This window comes from Vanessa atalanta, chromosome 27 (genome assembly GCF_905147765.1).
Source record: "Vanessa atalanta chromosome 27, ilVanAtal1.2, whole genome shotgun sequence".
Lineage (NCBI taxonomy): Eukaryota > Metazoa > Arthropoda > Insecta > Lepidoptera > Nymphalidae > Vanessa > Vanessa atalanta.
The window spans coordinates 3649926-3667673 of record NC_061897.1 but is presented as its reverse complement, the minus strand read 5'-3'; the positions used below and the strand labels follow the sequence as shown (position 1 = coordinate 3667673).

The 17748-nt window shown below is 32.8% G+C and overlaps 1 protein-coding gene across 1 annotated transcript in view; it reads left to right on the top strand.

Moving 5' to 3' along the window:
- Positions 1-17748, top strand: part of LOC125074222 (mucin-5AC-like) — a 44613-nt gene that overhangs the window by 12076 nt on the left and 14789 nt on the right. Inside the window, exons 2-3 of the mRNA XM_047685493.1 lie at positions 7309-7568; positions 15089-16672. Coding sequence (XP_047541449.1) covers positions 7352-7568; positions 15089-16672 — 1801 coding nt within the window. The 5' untranslated portion in view covers positions 7309-7351. The remainder of the gene's footprint in view (positions 1-7308; positions 7569-15088; positions 16673-17748) is intronic.

Below are 17748 nucleotides of genomic sequence, written 5' to 3'. Positions count from 1 at the left end.
CTATAAATTTCCCACTGCTGGGCTAAGTCCTGCTCTCCCTTTGAGGAGAAGGTTTGGAGCATATTCCACAACGCTGCTCCAGTGCAGTTGGTGGATAAGCAGAGCAAAGAAAGCTAGCAGTATTTCTTAATCGGATTTCAATGATTGGCAGAAACCAGCACCAGTTGATAACAACTGGACGTTGAATTATTTATGTAGTTTTGAGTTACGAGCCGTTAAAGATAGATACGTCATAACCATGCGACATTAAGCTTAAGAAACATTTTTGTTTGTATAGATATACTTTTGCTTTGCTATACACAAATAAAAATTTAAAATAGTTACTGTACAACTCATGAGAGCCGAGATGGCCCAGAGATTAGAACTCGTACATCTTAACCGATGATTGCGTGTTCAAACCCAGGAAAACATCACTGAATTTTCATGTGCTTAATTTATGTTAATAATTCAACTCGTGCTCGGCGGTGATGGATAACATCATGAGGACAAACCTGCATGTGTCTAATTTCAACGAAATTCTGCCACACGTGAATCCACCGATTCACATTGAAGCAGCGTGGTGTAATATGCTCCAAAACTACTCCTCAAAGGGAGAGGAGCTCTTAGCCCAGCAGCAGGAAATTTACAGGCTGTACATGCTGTTGTTGTACAAATCATGACCACGTAGAATGGTGGCAAAAATGCTGACAACATTTTCAGATTGAATCGCAATTCCGATCCTCTGGGCAAAAAATGAACCTTTAGTTAAATCTAGTGTTTGTATAATAAAAGCCTTTTAATATCTAGTTCAATGAAATTATTCTTAGAATCTTGTATGACCCAGAAACAATCCACACCACACATTCCATTAAAAACCGACAAATATGGGTAAGAAATATAATATCTCTTGATCTGTATCGAAGTCGTCTCGTGGCTTAAAGCCGCAAGATTCATTGACACGAAATCAATCTGTCATCTACATATTTTCTTTTTTTTTTGGCATAGGTTGGCGGAGCATATCGGCCACCTGATGGTAAGTGGTCACCACCGCTCATAGACAATGGGGTTGTAATAAATATTAACCATTTCTTACATCGCCAATGCGCACCAACCTTGGGAACTAAGACGTTATGTCCCTTGTGCCTGTAGTCTCACTAGCTCACTTACCTTTCAAACCGGAACCCAACAATACTAAGTACTGTTGTTTGAGTGGGTGGTACCTACCCGGATGCTACCACCAAGTAAATTTGGTCAAACATGTAGAATACATGTAGAATACCTGAAACAAAATGCAATGATGTATAACTTTACTATAAGAATAATGTACATATGGCAGAACACTTCGACGAGATTTTTTATATAATTAATAACTAAATTTAAAAGACAGAAACGATTCAAAACTTATTGTATAAAAAAAAAAAAAAAAATTGAATAAAGTAATTTCGTTTCATTTCGTTTTAGCGTACATATTCAGATTTGGGATATCGTTAGCTGTCACTTAAATCCTTCGTGTCGTTTCGTGTTTCGCTCGTAGACTGATAAGATAAGTCACGTTTCTGTGCAGCAAAAAAAAAACCAGCCAAGTCCTAGTCGGACTCGCTTCCGTACCATTATCTATAAATATGCCAAAAAAATCATGTCTGTTATATAGGAGCCCCCGTTAAATATTTATTTTATTTCAATTTAAATATTTTTTAAAGCGTCTACCTGTTACCGAATATCTATATCGAATAAAAACGAGCAAAAATATCACGACTGTTGTGTGGGAGCCCAACTTAAATAGCGGCAACAGAAACACACCATGTGTGAAAATTTTAACGGTCTAACTAACATGATTCATGAGATGAGCCTAGTGAGAGACGGACGGACAGCGTAGTTTTAGCAATAAAACGTTTTATCCTTTGGTTACAGAACCCAAAAACAAAAAGAAATCGTCACACGATAAGAATATCTTAACTTAATACTTTCTTTAGTAACCTTAATACATTAGCACTGTCAAAATTGTATCACTCATTACCAAAAAAAACTTTTGAAAGAGATGTCAAGGCGAAGTGATTTTTCGTGTGTTTTTTGAAACAATTGTCCATAAAAGATAAAAAAAACTTCTCAAACCATTATCCATTCTGAGCGATATAAACTTGTGAACTGAAATCTCAAAAGCCCAGAAATCTTTTATATAAAAAAGTATGTCAATATATCTATATAAAAATAATATTAATCCATACCGTTTGACGTTTTACCCATGTACTAGACCGCCATGATAATGTTAACTATGGGAAGCAGAAATATGTCGGCTGGGCTGAAGATGGTACAATTTAATTGTAATTATCTTTAAACTTATGGGATCAGGGACAGATGGGCAAAGGGGCGAACTAATGGTCACTGCCCATTGCCCATAGACATCGGTACTGTAAGAAATATGAAGTAAATGTGTTATTGCGCCTACAGTTACACTGGTTCAAACCGTAACGTCACGACATTACTAACTAATATTATTTGGCGGTAGAATATCTGATGAGTGGGTGGTTCCTAACCAGAAGGGCTAAACCTTGCCACCAAGTAAATATTCGTTATACTACGGATGTTCATGCATTATAATTACTTACAAATTAATTATTTCGCATCGTCGTCTATTTAAAAGTATCATATAAGTCCTACTGCTGGGCCTACTCTTCTTGAGGAGTAGCTTCGGATCTTTTACCACCAAACTGCTTCAACCCGTTTCACATGTTTATACATATGGCAGAATTTCATTCAATATGTGCAAATTTATGACGAATAAAAAAACTCACTGGGTTTCTTTTGCCGGTTCTTCTCAGGTCAGGGTATTTCATTTGGCAATCAATGAGTAACTGTGGGATTCTACATTGAATACAAAATTATGATTCGATTTGATGATATTCTTGGGTATAAACATAAGAAGAATTAGAGACATCAATGAAATATATTCCTTGCCCGTATTCTTTATTATTTAATATGTTTGTAACCATTGCTGAAAAAAATAACTGAGTTTCTAACCGGTTCTTCTCCGTAGAATCTACATTCCGAACGTAGTAGCATTACATTAAATATAATAGTAATATTACGATTCATAAAAGCTCGTACGCGATCACTTGAATACACAAACACACAAATATCTTTTGGATAACTTTTATATCCCTATATAACATTACGATACTCTCTATGACATATCCAATAATAGTAAAAGTAAACCTTATTTAAAAAATAATGACAGAAATTAATGAAATCAAATGTAATTTTCATTTATTAATTCAAGTAAACTTTACAATAAATCCTTTTTAAATCGTCAATATTTAAAACTCTACCTTCGTTTCGGGAAGCAGCCTCTAGCGGGGGTTCCTCTCTTCAAATAAACTTATTTACAATTATTCATCAATCAGCCCTGTGATGGAACGCGAGCCTAAATCCAAACTGATTTTTCTAAAAATATTATTTTAATGAATTGATTCATTTAGTCTTAATAAACTTTTTAAATTGATTAATACATAAATCTTCGTTAGGGCTGATTGCAAGCCCGTTGGGTAGGTACCACCTACACATCATACATTCTAGCGCCAAAGAGCAACATTTAATATGGTTGTGTTCCCGTTTGAAGGGTGAGTAAGCCAGTGTAACTACAGGCACGACATCTTAGCTTCAAAGTACAGTGGCGCATTATTGTTGTAAGGAATCATTAGTAATATCACAAAGGCGAAAGTTTGTATGTATGTATGTATGTCTGTTACCCTTTTACGCAAAAATTTTTTGATATTCATTAAACTTTACAATAATATAGCTGTTACATAGACTATAATTCATGAAGACGTTGTTGACCCTAAAACGCAAGCGAAGCCGCAAGCGATTACTAGTGGTTAATACTTCTTAAAGACCCAATGTCTATTGGTGGTAGTGATCACTTACCACCTGGCAGCCCATTTAACTACATGAAAAAAAAAACTGGTTTAAGTTTCATGTATGTTTAGCAGCCTTTTTTCAAAAGGCCTTAAAAAATGTCACAAAATTTATTAGTATAGATTATTTGATGTACAAACTACGTTTCACTTTTATTATATATAAACAGTCAATCAAATCAAATCAACAGCCTATAAATGTCCCACTGCTGGGCACGAGGCCTCCTCTCCAATTAAGGAGAAGGTTAAGAGCTTAATCCACCACGCTGCTCCACTGCGGGTTGGTGGATTATATATATAAACAGACGATAACCAACTTAAGCCTGTCTAGGTAGGTTACGCTGTACCGCTTTACCGCTAGGTAAATGAGGCGACCGTTACCACGAGACTTTATCGTAAAAGATTATCTGTCGTAATACGTTTACTATACAGTTAAATTTAAAATGTTTGTGATATACGTTAGGAATCTCATTGTCCTAGAGTAGTTCTCAATTCAATTCTTAGTTTAATGGCTTATCGCCAATGTCACGTAGGATGGAGAAGACACGAATGGGATTGATCGGTACTTGAGAAGTTCTATAATATTTGACAGTACGTCAGAATAGCTTTCTGTGTTAGATTAGAATCAAACACAAACTCAAATTCTGGCGAAAGAAATTCAGCGGGTCTTTTTTTGTCAATTTAATTCTATACACAATCGAATATTAATAGAAATAGCCAGGAGGCGATCGTTTCATTCCCAATGTGTGCTATTAATGGCTATGACAGAGAAGTCTAATAATAGCTTTATAGTGACAACAATACAATTGTACTTACATATAAATGAATATCTTACGTTCCGAGTCTATTACGATCCAACTCCAACTATTCTTCATAAAAATAAATCTCATTTCAATCGTAGCTGCCTAATACCTGACGTACGTGAGCGAAGCCGCGGGCCACTGGCATATCATCGAATACGGTTCACTGGTTTTGCCGTGAAGTAGTAATATATTACATAAATTAATTTTTCATTAATAATATGTATGTAATGTTATGTCCCTTGTGCCTTTAGTTACAATGGCTCACTCACCCTTCAAACCGGAACACAATAATACTAAGTACTGCTGTTTGGCGGTATAATATCTGATGAGTGGTACCTACCCAGAGGGGCTTACACGACGAATCTTTTTACTTATACTCGTATAAATATCTCCGACACACGAGATATCCAAAACTTACTTCGGACTGGCTTGAAATTTAGATTAGTTAATCTTTTCAAGACATAAAAGCTTACTAAGAGAATATTTTTTGTAATTTCAAACTTTAAAGACGGTTTCGGACTTTGAGACGGTTAAATTTTTATGAGTTTTACCCGTACGAAGTCAGGACGGACAACTAGTGCACAATACAGGACCTAAAACTTTCTTAATATATACTAATTCTATTATACACTAATGCATACATTTACAAACAAATTTACAAGTTTCGTTAAAGTAAATTGTCCTTATTACTGGCTTAAAAATACCGCTATGAATACCGTTTTAAATATACTTTAGTAAAACGACAATTATTACCAATATCAAATATTAAAAAAAAGTAATAACCTAGTTTTATTCGTCCTTAACTTAGTTACACATTCGAAGGTTTTTTTTTTGTATAAATACAAAACTATTACTAGTAAAATTATAATATTGTACGAAGCTTTAAGTTCAAGTATATTCTCGGGCAACGGCTTTATTCAAGGAGAATCAGGAGTGTAATCCTCCATAATTCTATTATGAGACGGAATATAAATATAAATCAGACTCATAATCGAAATCGTAGAGGTATTCTGTAAAAAAAAACTCGAAACTCACTAAACACGAGCGTAAATTATAAGAATGTATTATGTGACATCGACTATGATAATTATACATTTTATAGGAAACACTTATCAAAATTGCCTATCACAGTCGTCAACATTTACACGAAATTAATTCTTACAAAATTGCATTGCTGGTTTCACGATGTTTAGCTTACCGAAAGTAGTATTTAAATCCTTAAACCAGTTATAAATGAAACGATTATGTTACGAAAATTGCTCTTGAATTTATTGAGAAGAAACATGTAAAATTTGTATAGCTTAATTAATTTCTTATGACAATATTTTTGTTTCTCTTATGTGTTTGTAACGCTTGATTGCTTCCATTTCTATCGGATGACATATTTGCCTGACAAGAGCACAACATTGAAAAACAACTTTGATATATCATCTATCAATAATATAATTTCCTCCTCACTGAATTTTGGCCACGGTAGCTAATCTCAAACAAGTATCTAGTAAAAATCTGCGCAAACGCATTTTTTGATGGGTGAGCTACTAAACCTTAGATCTAACGCAAGGGAACGTAAACACTACTAACTTCTTAACTTCATTATTGTACTGTGGTATTTTTGACTCGGGATTTGAACCCAAAATATCTTGATCTGCAGCTACATTATTTACCCTAACCACTGAACCAACGAGATATTAAAATCACACTTCGTACTCGTACATACTTGTTTGGTAATATGATGTGGGCGGCACCCGTCTGGACAGGATAATACATTCCTTAACCAGTGAAAAAAATGTTGAATTTCGTGATCACTGAACGATATTTATCAAAAGGTTTTAGACGATAAAATAAGTTGATCTTAATCAACTATTAGTAGTATTCTTTGAGATAAAACTCGCAATCGAAATCCATCGCAGAACACAAACAAAACATGAAATGTCAAAATGTGATATGCAACATTGATTACAATCATTAAAAAAATCAAAGGATACGCGTATCAAAATGGCTTATCATCGTCGGGTCTGTTGTCAACATTTCCCGAATGTGATATGAAGTGAACTCTTACAGATTTGCGTTGCTCAAACTTTTCATTCGTTACATTTTTCCTGTGTTGAAGGAAAACGTCGTGAAAAACCCTGCATGTGTCTGACAGTGGATGCAACTTACTTGCAGTGATGTAGTTCTTAATCCAATCAAAGTATTTTATTATTTAGTCTGTACTCAAATACATCGTTAGTTCTGGCTGTCTATAAACGCATAGCAAAACTCTAATCAACATCAATATTTTTAATATGATTGGTACAAAACTCGGCATATTATAATCTCGTCTGCCCGTCGGCTTGAACGCGATAAGCTCAAAAATAAACGGCTGATTTTTTATTGGGCTGAATTATGAGGATTATTGTTGAAGATGTCAAAAAAAAAAAATTTATACCGACTCTGATTTTTATCGGTGTGCGTTAACCAACAGAGTTATGTATTACGATATAAACGTTTCATGTACTTTAACGAGTAGCTACTGATAGAATATAAAATTAAATCTTCTTAACAGACGAAAGAGTTTTCACTCAATGTTACAGGCAACTTTGACACAATTTAAAACAACATATCTTTTGTTTCAGAAACCTAAACAATGCACCGAAATTTATAGCGACGGACGACAAAATGGGTCCACCTATCAACACCTGGCCTTACAGCCAGCCGCCACTCGAGAGGGCTAAAGTGACAAGTGACAATAAAAAGTGCCTCGTAGTTAATATCGTTGACAATTTACGCACAGTAGGGATTAATTTTACATTTGCATTTATATTTTTACAAGTGTTTTCGAGTCTGAGTTCAGTGACCGCTGGCCCGGTTATATTGAATCTGGACTATTTGCAAGGTAATGTAAATTTCCTTTATTTATTTTTTATCTGTGTTAAGTCCATTTTTTGTAGTTAGCATAAGTTTGACTTTGAAATGTATTCATAAATTCACTATATCGTTGATTATTAAAATAATATCAGGTGAAGTCATATGAAATACTCTCATATTTGTGTTGTATTTATATACATAGGTATATTATTATTTAGTATACCACGTCTGTACATACTCGACGTTTCAGTCGGTTTTAATTAATACTTCTTCCCGATCTCCATGAAAAAGAGTTTTATACTATCCCCACCTATTTTATATTTAGTACCATATACATAGGTATATATTATATATTTGTTACAACTATGTTATACTATACTTCTAGACTACTTTTATCTAGTTTTAGTTATGATAAAAAAATCGTCAAAATTCAAAACGTCATTGTTCCACGAGCTCATAAATAATACCATAGCTTATTCAAGTTCTCGACCAACGATGACATCGTCAATTCAATGTCAAAATTGTTTATTTGTTTTTCTTTATACCGTAATACGTAAAGGCTATAGATTGAGCATCGATTTAAAGCTTTATTCTGTAAGGATAAACTCGAAACTAAAGTGCGCCGAACAGCAATACATAGTTTTGTTCCGGTTGGTGGAGCATTGGCGATGTAATGAATGATTATTATTTCTTATATCTATCGACAGTGACCACTTACCATCAAGTGGCCTCATACTATAAAAAAATCACGAGCGTGATATGTCAGAATGATATGTGACATAAACTATAATAAATAAACATTTATAGGATACGAGTATTAAAATGGCGTATCACATTTATTCGGTCGTCAACATTTCATTAGTGAATTACAAAGTGAATCGTACAGATCGCACTGCTGCTGCTGTATTATGACTTACGATTATAAGCTATTGCTATGTTAGTATCTTATAAATATGTTATTATTATAGTCGATGTCTCACTTTGTACTTTATGTCATTGTACAGTGTCGTTCTACGGTGTTGGTTTCGAGTTCCTTCTACAGAAAGGCAGGATATTTGGTGGATATAACTATTTGTTTATTATACAAGTGCCCAAACAAAGAGTGCCTTGTTTCCTTGATTCACGTATCTATGTATTTATGTGATTTTTTTTAATCAACCCTTACTTAAATTACTGACCAATTTTGAATGTATCTATCGTAACAACCCTTACATCATTCGGAGTTACACTGGCTATAAATTAAATAATTTATCAGACTAGTCTTGTTTTTATTTTTAAGATTTTTTTTCTTTGTTAATTCAAACTGACACATCTGTCCGTTACGTTACAGGTAAATTAAATTAAAAAAAAAAACTAAAACATTTGTTATGTAACCCATGCAAGGTTTTTGCTTCGACATGTTTCTTTAAGGAAAATGTATTATATATATTTTGATGACGTTTTTATTTCGTTAAGGTCAAATTAAAGTACTGAATGTTCATCTTTATGAAATTGACAGATTGACAGCACTAACTATTTAGTAAAAAAGATATAAATGTTTAAGCCGAGGACAGACAAGCGACGCTTGGTGAATTTATTATTCTGTCATTGCAGTTTTTTATTTGAAACTATTTCAGAAATTTTTCAATCATGAAATATTTAGAGAAAAGCATTATATACTTGTTAACTGAAATTTCTTTTATAGAATCTACATACAAAATTACATGACAAAACATTCACAAACAATAGTCACGTCAAAATGTTTTCACATTGTCACACTTTTACTTGAAATTATACATATAATAGACGAATTCGTTCCAGACGAAGTTGGACGTTGTTGTCGCCATTTTGAAATTCACTTACACTTTTTCGCAGATGAATAAAATGAAAATAATTATGAATCGAGAATGTTTTCTTTTACAAAAAAATACTTTTTTTATTAATGTATTATAGATATTCTTAAGTAGAAAAACTCGTGTCTATGGTTCGCATTAGGCATGACATTAGACGTCTTTAGATAAGTTTGATTAAAGATAAAAAGTTAGTGCGATTATGATCAAACGCAAGTTTCACATTAATGTATTTATTATTATTATAATCAAATATTTATATTATAAAGATTGATTATATTGAGCTAGCATTCTTGCCACCATTCCACGCGGTCAAGATTTATACAGTAACTATTTTTAATTCATATTTGTATATATATTTAAGCACTTAATGTTGTCTATTCTTATAATACATATTATTTCCAAATTAAAGATTGAGAATTGGTTTCAAAGAATATTAGGAACTAAACGATTTAAAAAAAAAGGAAATCTTTTCCGCTGAAATTATTTATAAACACAAATAAAGCAGATAAAATCTCAGTAGCTCTAATTTTAAAGTCTCGTTAAACTATCAATTACTGTTACAGAGTCGTCAGTAATAGCCCTTTAACATAACCTTCTGTCGTACTGTCAAACAATCAAAGACAATGAGATTTAGACATAGACAATATTAATACTCTTTACTAATGTTGTCACTCAGATCGTCATTTCCATTTACGAAATGAACCATTCCGTGTTCTTAATTCAAAATGATCAACGTTTTATTATACGAGTAGGATGGCGTGTCATTTAAAACTAATTTATCTGTCTTCGTGTGTTTCCCAAACTTTCACTTGCATTTGGGTCGAATGTGTCACATTAGAGGATCTTGTGACTAGTCCGCGGTCTTTGCCATACTTGTTTTTTTCTGTCCATCTTTATATACATGTGTATACGATACGAAAATTAATTTATTTTATAACTGCCTATAAAAATTCGTTAACAGCCATCATTATCGAATGGGGTCAAATTAAATGTTTTTTTTTTTTTTAATATTTGTAAGCTTTACCCGTTTATTGTATATACTTTTCGAACAAATCACAATTAAAAGACTCTTGCCGTTATTATAAGAAAAAAAATATAACGTGATAACTATTTTTAAATGTTTTTTTTTTTATGACACACACTGATACACGAATACACACGCACACTATAATGTAGTGTATGTGTTGATGCAAAACAAATAACAATTTGAATTTGGATCATCAAAGGACATTGACACTGTATTGTAATGTCTACGCGACTTCCTTATGTTCACCTGTCTTGTTTAGTTATTCTATGCAATTTTTTACGATGACGTTGCAAAACAACGAGAAAAAAATATAAAGATTGATTTGATTGCGGTTCGAACTTGATTGAAGACAGTCACGTGATATTCCCTGGTGAAGGCTTTTCATCCGGCGACACAAAGTATTATTAACGATACACAGCGTATATAAAGCGCAATTTTCAGACGTTTTACTAAAATCTCTTCTGTAACTTTGTGATGCGTGCATAAAAAGACAGGCAATGTTTTTTCTATGAAAAAACATGTATTTAGAACTATGTATCATTAGTATTATTTATTATTAACAAAAACTAACTTTAGTGTACTAAAATTCGGCCGCAGCCAGACTTTAAATTTTATTGTAATCTACGCAAAATGTTTGTGTGTGCAAAAGTTTTATTTAAGTAGTATTTTAATTAAGTAGTATTTAAATACAAGAGTTACAAGAATGAAAAAAACTTATACGATTATTCGAATTTCATTTAAAACTACACGACAAAAAGTAATTTAAATTGAACTTTGAATAATTTTATTTTTGACTCTACTTTTGTAGAGCACAGCAAGTTCGTGTATCCATGATTACTTTTAAGTTCCAATTGACTAAATGATTCAATACCTTAGATTACAATGAACAACGTTGTACTCAATGAAGAAATAATCGGATTATCTATTTGTGATATATATACATACATATATGTATATTGCCAATCAAATTTCTTTATTATTAATGAGTGAGTCATCTGAAATTTATATGCCAATGGCCTTAGCTGACGCAGAACGGTTTCTGTGTTATGTAAATGCTTCGTTCATCTTAAATATATTCGTCATTTTTGGGCGAGGCTTGAAATAATGGGAAAAGTATAAACGACTTTATTTCGAAAACTTTCGCGATAAGTGGGTTTTACTATAATACGTTTTCATAATAGCATGGGCAATTTAGACTACTTAGTTCTAAAACTCTGTTTAGAGTTATATAAACTTCTAATCTAATCACAATTTTTGACGACCTCCGTGGTCGAGTAGTGTGTACACCGGTCTTCGATTCCCGGCCGAGTCGACGTAGAAAAAGTTCATTCGTTTTCTATGTTACCGTCGTTACTTTTTATTTTCCATAACACAAGTGGTTTAGCTACTTACATTGGGATCAGAGTAATGTATGTGATGTTGTCCAATATATATTTATTTTATTATTTTATTTAATTAATTAAAAGCATTTAATTGATAAATAGATTATAATATATAAATAGCAAGTGGACTTCATCAAGTGCTGAATAACTTTTTACAATTTAACCCGAGCTCGTCGGTTAGGAAAGACTCCTAGAAATAAGTATTTAAAGGACTTGTAGCAGCAGCAGTTATTCTTCTTAACTGGAGGCGAATTGTATCCAGTGTGATATGGCAAGTGCATTAGATAGGATAAAAAAGCTCAATATTTAAAGCGTTACTATTTACAATATATTCTGTTAAAACCCTATAAACAATATTACCTTGTGGTTATTTTTAACAGAGAGCTACTCAGGAGATATTGTGCATCACAGAGATGAATTCAATCCCTCAATTTCATTAGACAATGTGATGGAAGACCTACTACTAATATTCAGGCGCAGAAACAGCGACCAATTCCCAAACTACAGGCTGAGGTTTTCTTGTCGAAAAATGTCAATAACATTTTATGGGCTCGACCTCAAATTCTGGAAGCTTTAAGCTCATCATTAGACGAACGAAACGGTTTATTACATTGTTAAGATGAAAACAACTTTCTATAATATACCACAGGAGGTTTTGTCTCGTTAAAAATATTGACAATAGTTTATAGTATCAATTGCCAGCAAATTTTGTTCAGAAATCACATTTCAATGTAAGCTACAAATTAAGTAATTCAAAAACTTTTACGAAACTACTTTTTTTAAACTACTTATATGAGTCTATATCATTACTTGTTGTTGTAAAAATTTTATTGCATGTATTTATGCTACAGTATATACGAGTATACTCAACGTCAAGAGTCAAGCGAATACAAGATTAGTTTTGAGAATCTCGTCCCACATCATGCCACGATAAAACGGGCTCGTTTCTCAACAACAAGAGTTGTTTTTGTATTTTATTTATATATTTATTTATTAGTAGGTGGATTTTTAGGCTGCTGGTCCTGAGGTCTTGGGTATAAATTGAGGACCAAGAGAATTTTTAGTAACTGCCTGGAGTTAGGAAGGCATTCACAGTACGTGTCTCGAAAAGCACGTTAAGCTATTTTCCTTGCATCGGAATGTTAATACTGATCGAGAATTTAAATTCGTTAATATATTAGTTTAGTTATTGTCCACGATGGGAGTTCAGTTCGTTATACTAATTATTTAAATTAAAACATATTAGTTACTAATAATAATTATTATTACGTTTAAAACAAAAGTAAAAACTGCCTGAAAATGTTCCACTGTTTATCTAAAGTCCCCTCAATATGTTGGAGAGAAGGTTCAGAGCTCTTTCATTTATCCTATCCAGCATGAGTTCAATAGTAAAGACTAAATAATTAAAAAAAGCTTACAGTAGTGGTATTAATATTTGACGTAAAAAAAAACTGACATCAAGCCTAGGTAATAAGTAACATCAAAGTTATATCCGTTATATTAAGTACGTTAGTACCATCTGACGACAATCACTAGCACCACACGCTCATTGATCAATTCAAATAGCGCGCGCTTTACCGTTTTCCCGTTACACACTTCCGTCCCTTTTTACATCACCGCCATATGTTGCAGAAAAGCGAGAGGAAAGATGTTACACTTCAATAAATTTAAAAGATACCCATGTTAATTTGCTGAATTTATGAAGTATACATATATTAAATGTATATGTTATTTCGTGATAAGGCTGATATGGTTAATTTTAAACTTGTTTTTTTTTTGTGTCTACCAATAAAATCGTTGTCACACACTTAGTCCAAATGCTAGTGTGTTAGAAGTTCATAATAAGACTCACCGTGAGACAGGTTTGCAACGGTACTTACTGCATTAGTGCTTAAGACTTGATACGGAGACGAAACAAGTTTTAGGGAATTTCCATGTTAATATTTATATTGGGAATCGGTTTCAACGTGGCATTTTGCGAACTATATCCTTTGAAAATATTATTAAAGGAAATACAATATCAGGCTGACTATAACGCGTTGATGTCTTTTATATACACTAGATTTTTCGTGCAAGTTAAAATGTCATAAACTTAAATATGTATGGCATTACTATATTATTATATCATGTCATGTCATATTTTATCTGTACATTTGGACCTTTAGCTTATAACGACATTTTAATGTATCTTATCACACAAATGTATGTCCTTTTTATATTAATTTGTTCAATATGATATTTGAAGCATTAGTTTTGTAAGTCAAAAATGTAATAAAGCTAACCTCTATGTAAATAAGATTCGTATATGTCAACAGAAATCAGTTTATTATGTGAGCAAGTGTAATTGCAGGTAAACTAGTCATAGGATCAAAGGTCGTGTTTATTGTTTATTGAGGTGACCACTTACCATTACTAAATGACCAATCGGTTGACCAGCCGGCGGTCAAAGAAGAGCTTAACTAATACATTGTAAACAATTCCAGGATTGTTTTTAAATTAAATATAAAAACAAACTGAAAAAAAATCCTTCACTATAAGTTTACCTTTGTTGAATTAGCTCATAATCTTTAGATCATTAAATAAGCTTAATGAGTCCCTTAACAACTCAATCAAACGGGCCATAAATAACAGTATCGATTAAAAAATTTAGCGGGTGATATATTTGTCTGCCTGCAATAACCTTGATAAATTATATTTTGTTTTCGATAAATAAAATATAGTAACTTTGATTAATAAATATTCAATCGGATATACACAAATTAAATGCCTTTTCTATAAAACATTTTTTTATTAACAATAACATTTTATTATCATCAGCAACAACGAACGCCATCTCTGTAACAGATGTGTCAACTTATCGTAACTTATACTGTGTATAATAAGATGTCGCTAGTTTTTGTATAATAATAAACAATACTTCATGATAAATATTCTCAAAAATAAATAAAATATTAACAAGCTTTTATTTAATCCATGTACAAATTTGAATACTATTCGATATCCTAGATCACATTGTGACCAATATCAAAAGTGTTTGCAAATCCTTACCCATATATTCGAATATACATCCCATGTGATGTTAAATAAAAGCTTGTCAAAAAGATATATAGTTCACGACAGTAATGATAATTAAATGCAATTCTTAAGCTTAATTTTAACTTTTAATTTCATTTTTACTTTTAGTTGCAATGCGAATATTTTTATCTTTATATTATTTATGACATAAAAATGTTTATTTTTTTCGGAAGTTCGTTGAAAATATCTTAACGCCTATATGTTATTATAATATTATTTTTTCTTGTTTCAGGTCCTGTACCCTTAGCTAGAAATATAAGGCACTTGCCCTGCATATCAAGAAGTACAAGCCAAGAGGGTCTTTGTATGTTTGCCATAGACTGCTTGAAAGCAAACGGAACTCATCTAGGTACATGCATAGACAGGTTCTACTTTGGCTCATGTTGCCAAATACCAGATAAAACAACTTTACCACAGTTAATTGGTAATAATATAGATGATAATTCAATAGATAACGCAAATTTCGTTCATCCGCTCATAGACGATAAAGTTCAAAATCATATTTTTACGAAAAAACCCTCAGTAATCAACAATGTTACAAAAAAACCAGCTGTCGTGGAATCTAATGCTCAGACTGAAAAGCCAGCTACTGTTCAAGATAGGACAGAACCAGATGAAGCGGAAACTAAATCAGATGAACTTAACTTGACCACACAATTTAATAAAATTACAGGCGACATTGTCAAAACCACGAATGCAATGGATACAACAACAACCAAAGAAATGCCTACAACCCAATCTATTAAATCAACCTCGCATATTTCAGAAGCTACTGAAATTCCCGTTAAACTGTCAACTTTCCAAACAGTTTCTGGTGATTTTAACAACTTAGTCACTGAAAAAGAAAGTTTGAAACCAATTAAAACCGAAAGCACAGAGACCATAAGGCCTACAACTGAAAGAGTAACAGAAAAACCGATAAGGCCGACCAGAAAGCCGGCCAAACCTATTGTAACATATAAACCAAGACCATATAGACCGACTAACTTCACAAAACCACCCCACATTACCATCAAACCAAGACCTACGAAACCTATTGTACCATATAATTCAACAAGAAAACCACCATATAGAAACCCGCCTAAAAGACCAACAACTAAGAAGCCTTTGCCATCACCACCTAGACTAAATATTACTATTATACCACAATCAACTAGTACACGACCAGGGTTTATAAGACCATCATTGTCGACTATTACATATATCAATACAACCGCATCAAAGGTTGAAGATATACCTGTTACTACAACTACATCAACCACAGTCACAACTTTACCGCCAAGTCCAACTACAACAACTTCAACAACAACGACAACGACAACAGCTGCGCCTACAACAACGACCACAGCTGCACCAACAACAACTACAGCTGCCCCAACAACAACCACAGCTGCCCCTACAACGACCACAGCTGCCCCGACAACGACCACAGCTGCACCAACGACGACAGAACGAGTCGTAGAGACAACAGAAGATATTGTCACAGAAACAGTGTTTTCGTCTTTACCGACTGAAGCAATTACAGATAAATTATCTGAAAAAGATACAATTACATTTACTTCCGAGCCTCAAGCGGAAACAAGTTCAACTGAACCTCCGAGAGAAGTTGTTACTGAAAAAGATATTCAAGGACCTTTCACAGAAAAGGAACAAGAAGAATCTACTGTAAAAGAAACTGTTAGACCGGTAACTGAAGCTGACGAACCACTGACTTTAAAACCTACTACATCCACATCTACTGAATATCCTCCTTTAGTTACTTGGTCTAATACAATCAACTCCAAACCCGCTGAGAGTACAACACAAACACCAGATGGTAAGTTGCAATTTTTTTTTACCAATATAAGGCTATCATCTAGTTCTTTCATTTTTGTTTTTACGAGTTCAAATTCTTTGCTTAAGAACATCAGTTTCAAAAAGATAGTTGTGTACTTGATTCTTAGTTATTTTTAAGAGACAATTTTTGATTCAAGCCCTCTGCTTACGGATGATAGAATTGTCTCACTGATTTTTCCAATACTTTATTGAATTCTGTTACCTGTATATAGTAACCTTACTAGCTGTTTATCAATAGCCCATAGCTTCTGAATCTTGCCTCGAAGTCGTAGACGATTAAACTAGAAGTAAATATTTTCATCAGCTAAAATTATTTGAATTAAAACAATCTAAACTCCTTCGTAGACTTTGCATACAGCGAATAATTACCTGTCCTAACTAAAGCCATATTTGATATTAGACTCCATTGTTTTTATAACAAGCAAAAAATAAACAATTGGCTTGTCTGTGAATCAAGGGAAAGATTTATGATAACATTTTAAAAATATGATTGTTATAAATGGATTATAATATAAACGTAAAAATAATCTCGTTTGCCTGTATTCAAATTAAAAAAATTAAAATACCAATTTATTTAAATTAAATGTTTTTTCTTTAATTAATCTAGGTTGTGTAATAAATTCCTACACATGAGAACAGCCACAAACGTAGTCACATATATTTCGATGAGATTTTGTACGCAAAAAATACGAACTCGTTCTCAGTAAAAAAAATAATTGACAACATTAAAATTCATCGCATTGTACCAAGAGACCTCGGGTCAAAAACCTTCTAATTATTTCCAGCATATGCCAGAAATCTAGATAAAATCTTAACTTGAACTAATGTTCTTTTATTTCTTTGGATTCAAGTAATCGTAAATAATACGTACATTGATTTCATGGGCGTATTTAATTAACTGCATCCAATACCATCAATAAATTAATACCTAAGACCTTCAGTACCAAATTTAGAGGAAAGCAATAAGGACTCTTGCCCTAGGGCCTTCACAATATGTTTAATATAGGATTAATGGAAACACCAAGACGTTCACGTTCACAAAGAACTCTTTCAAAA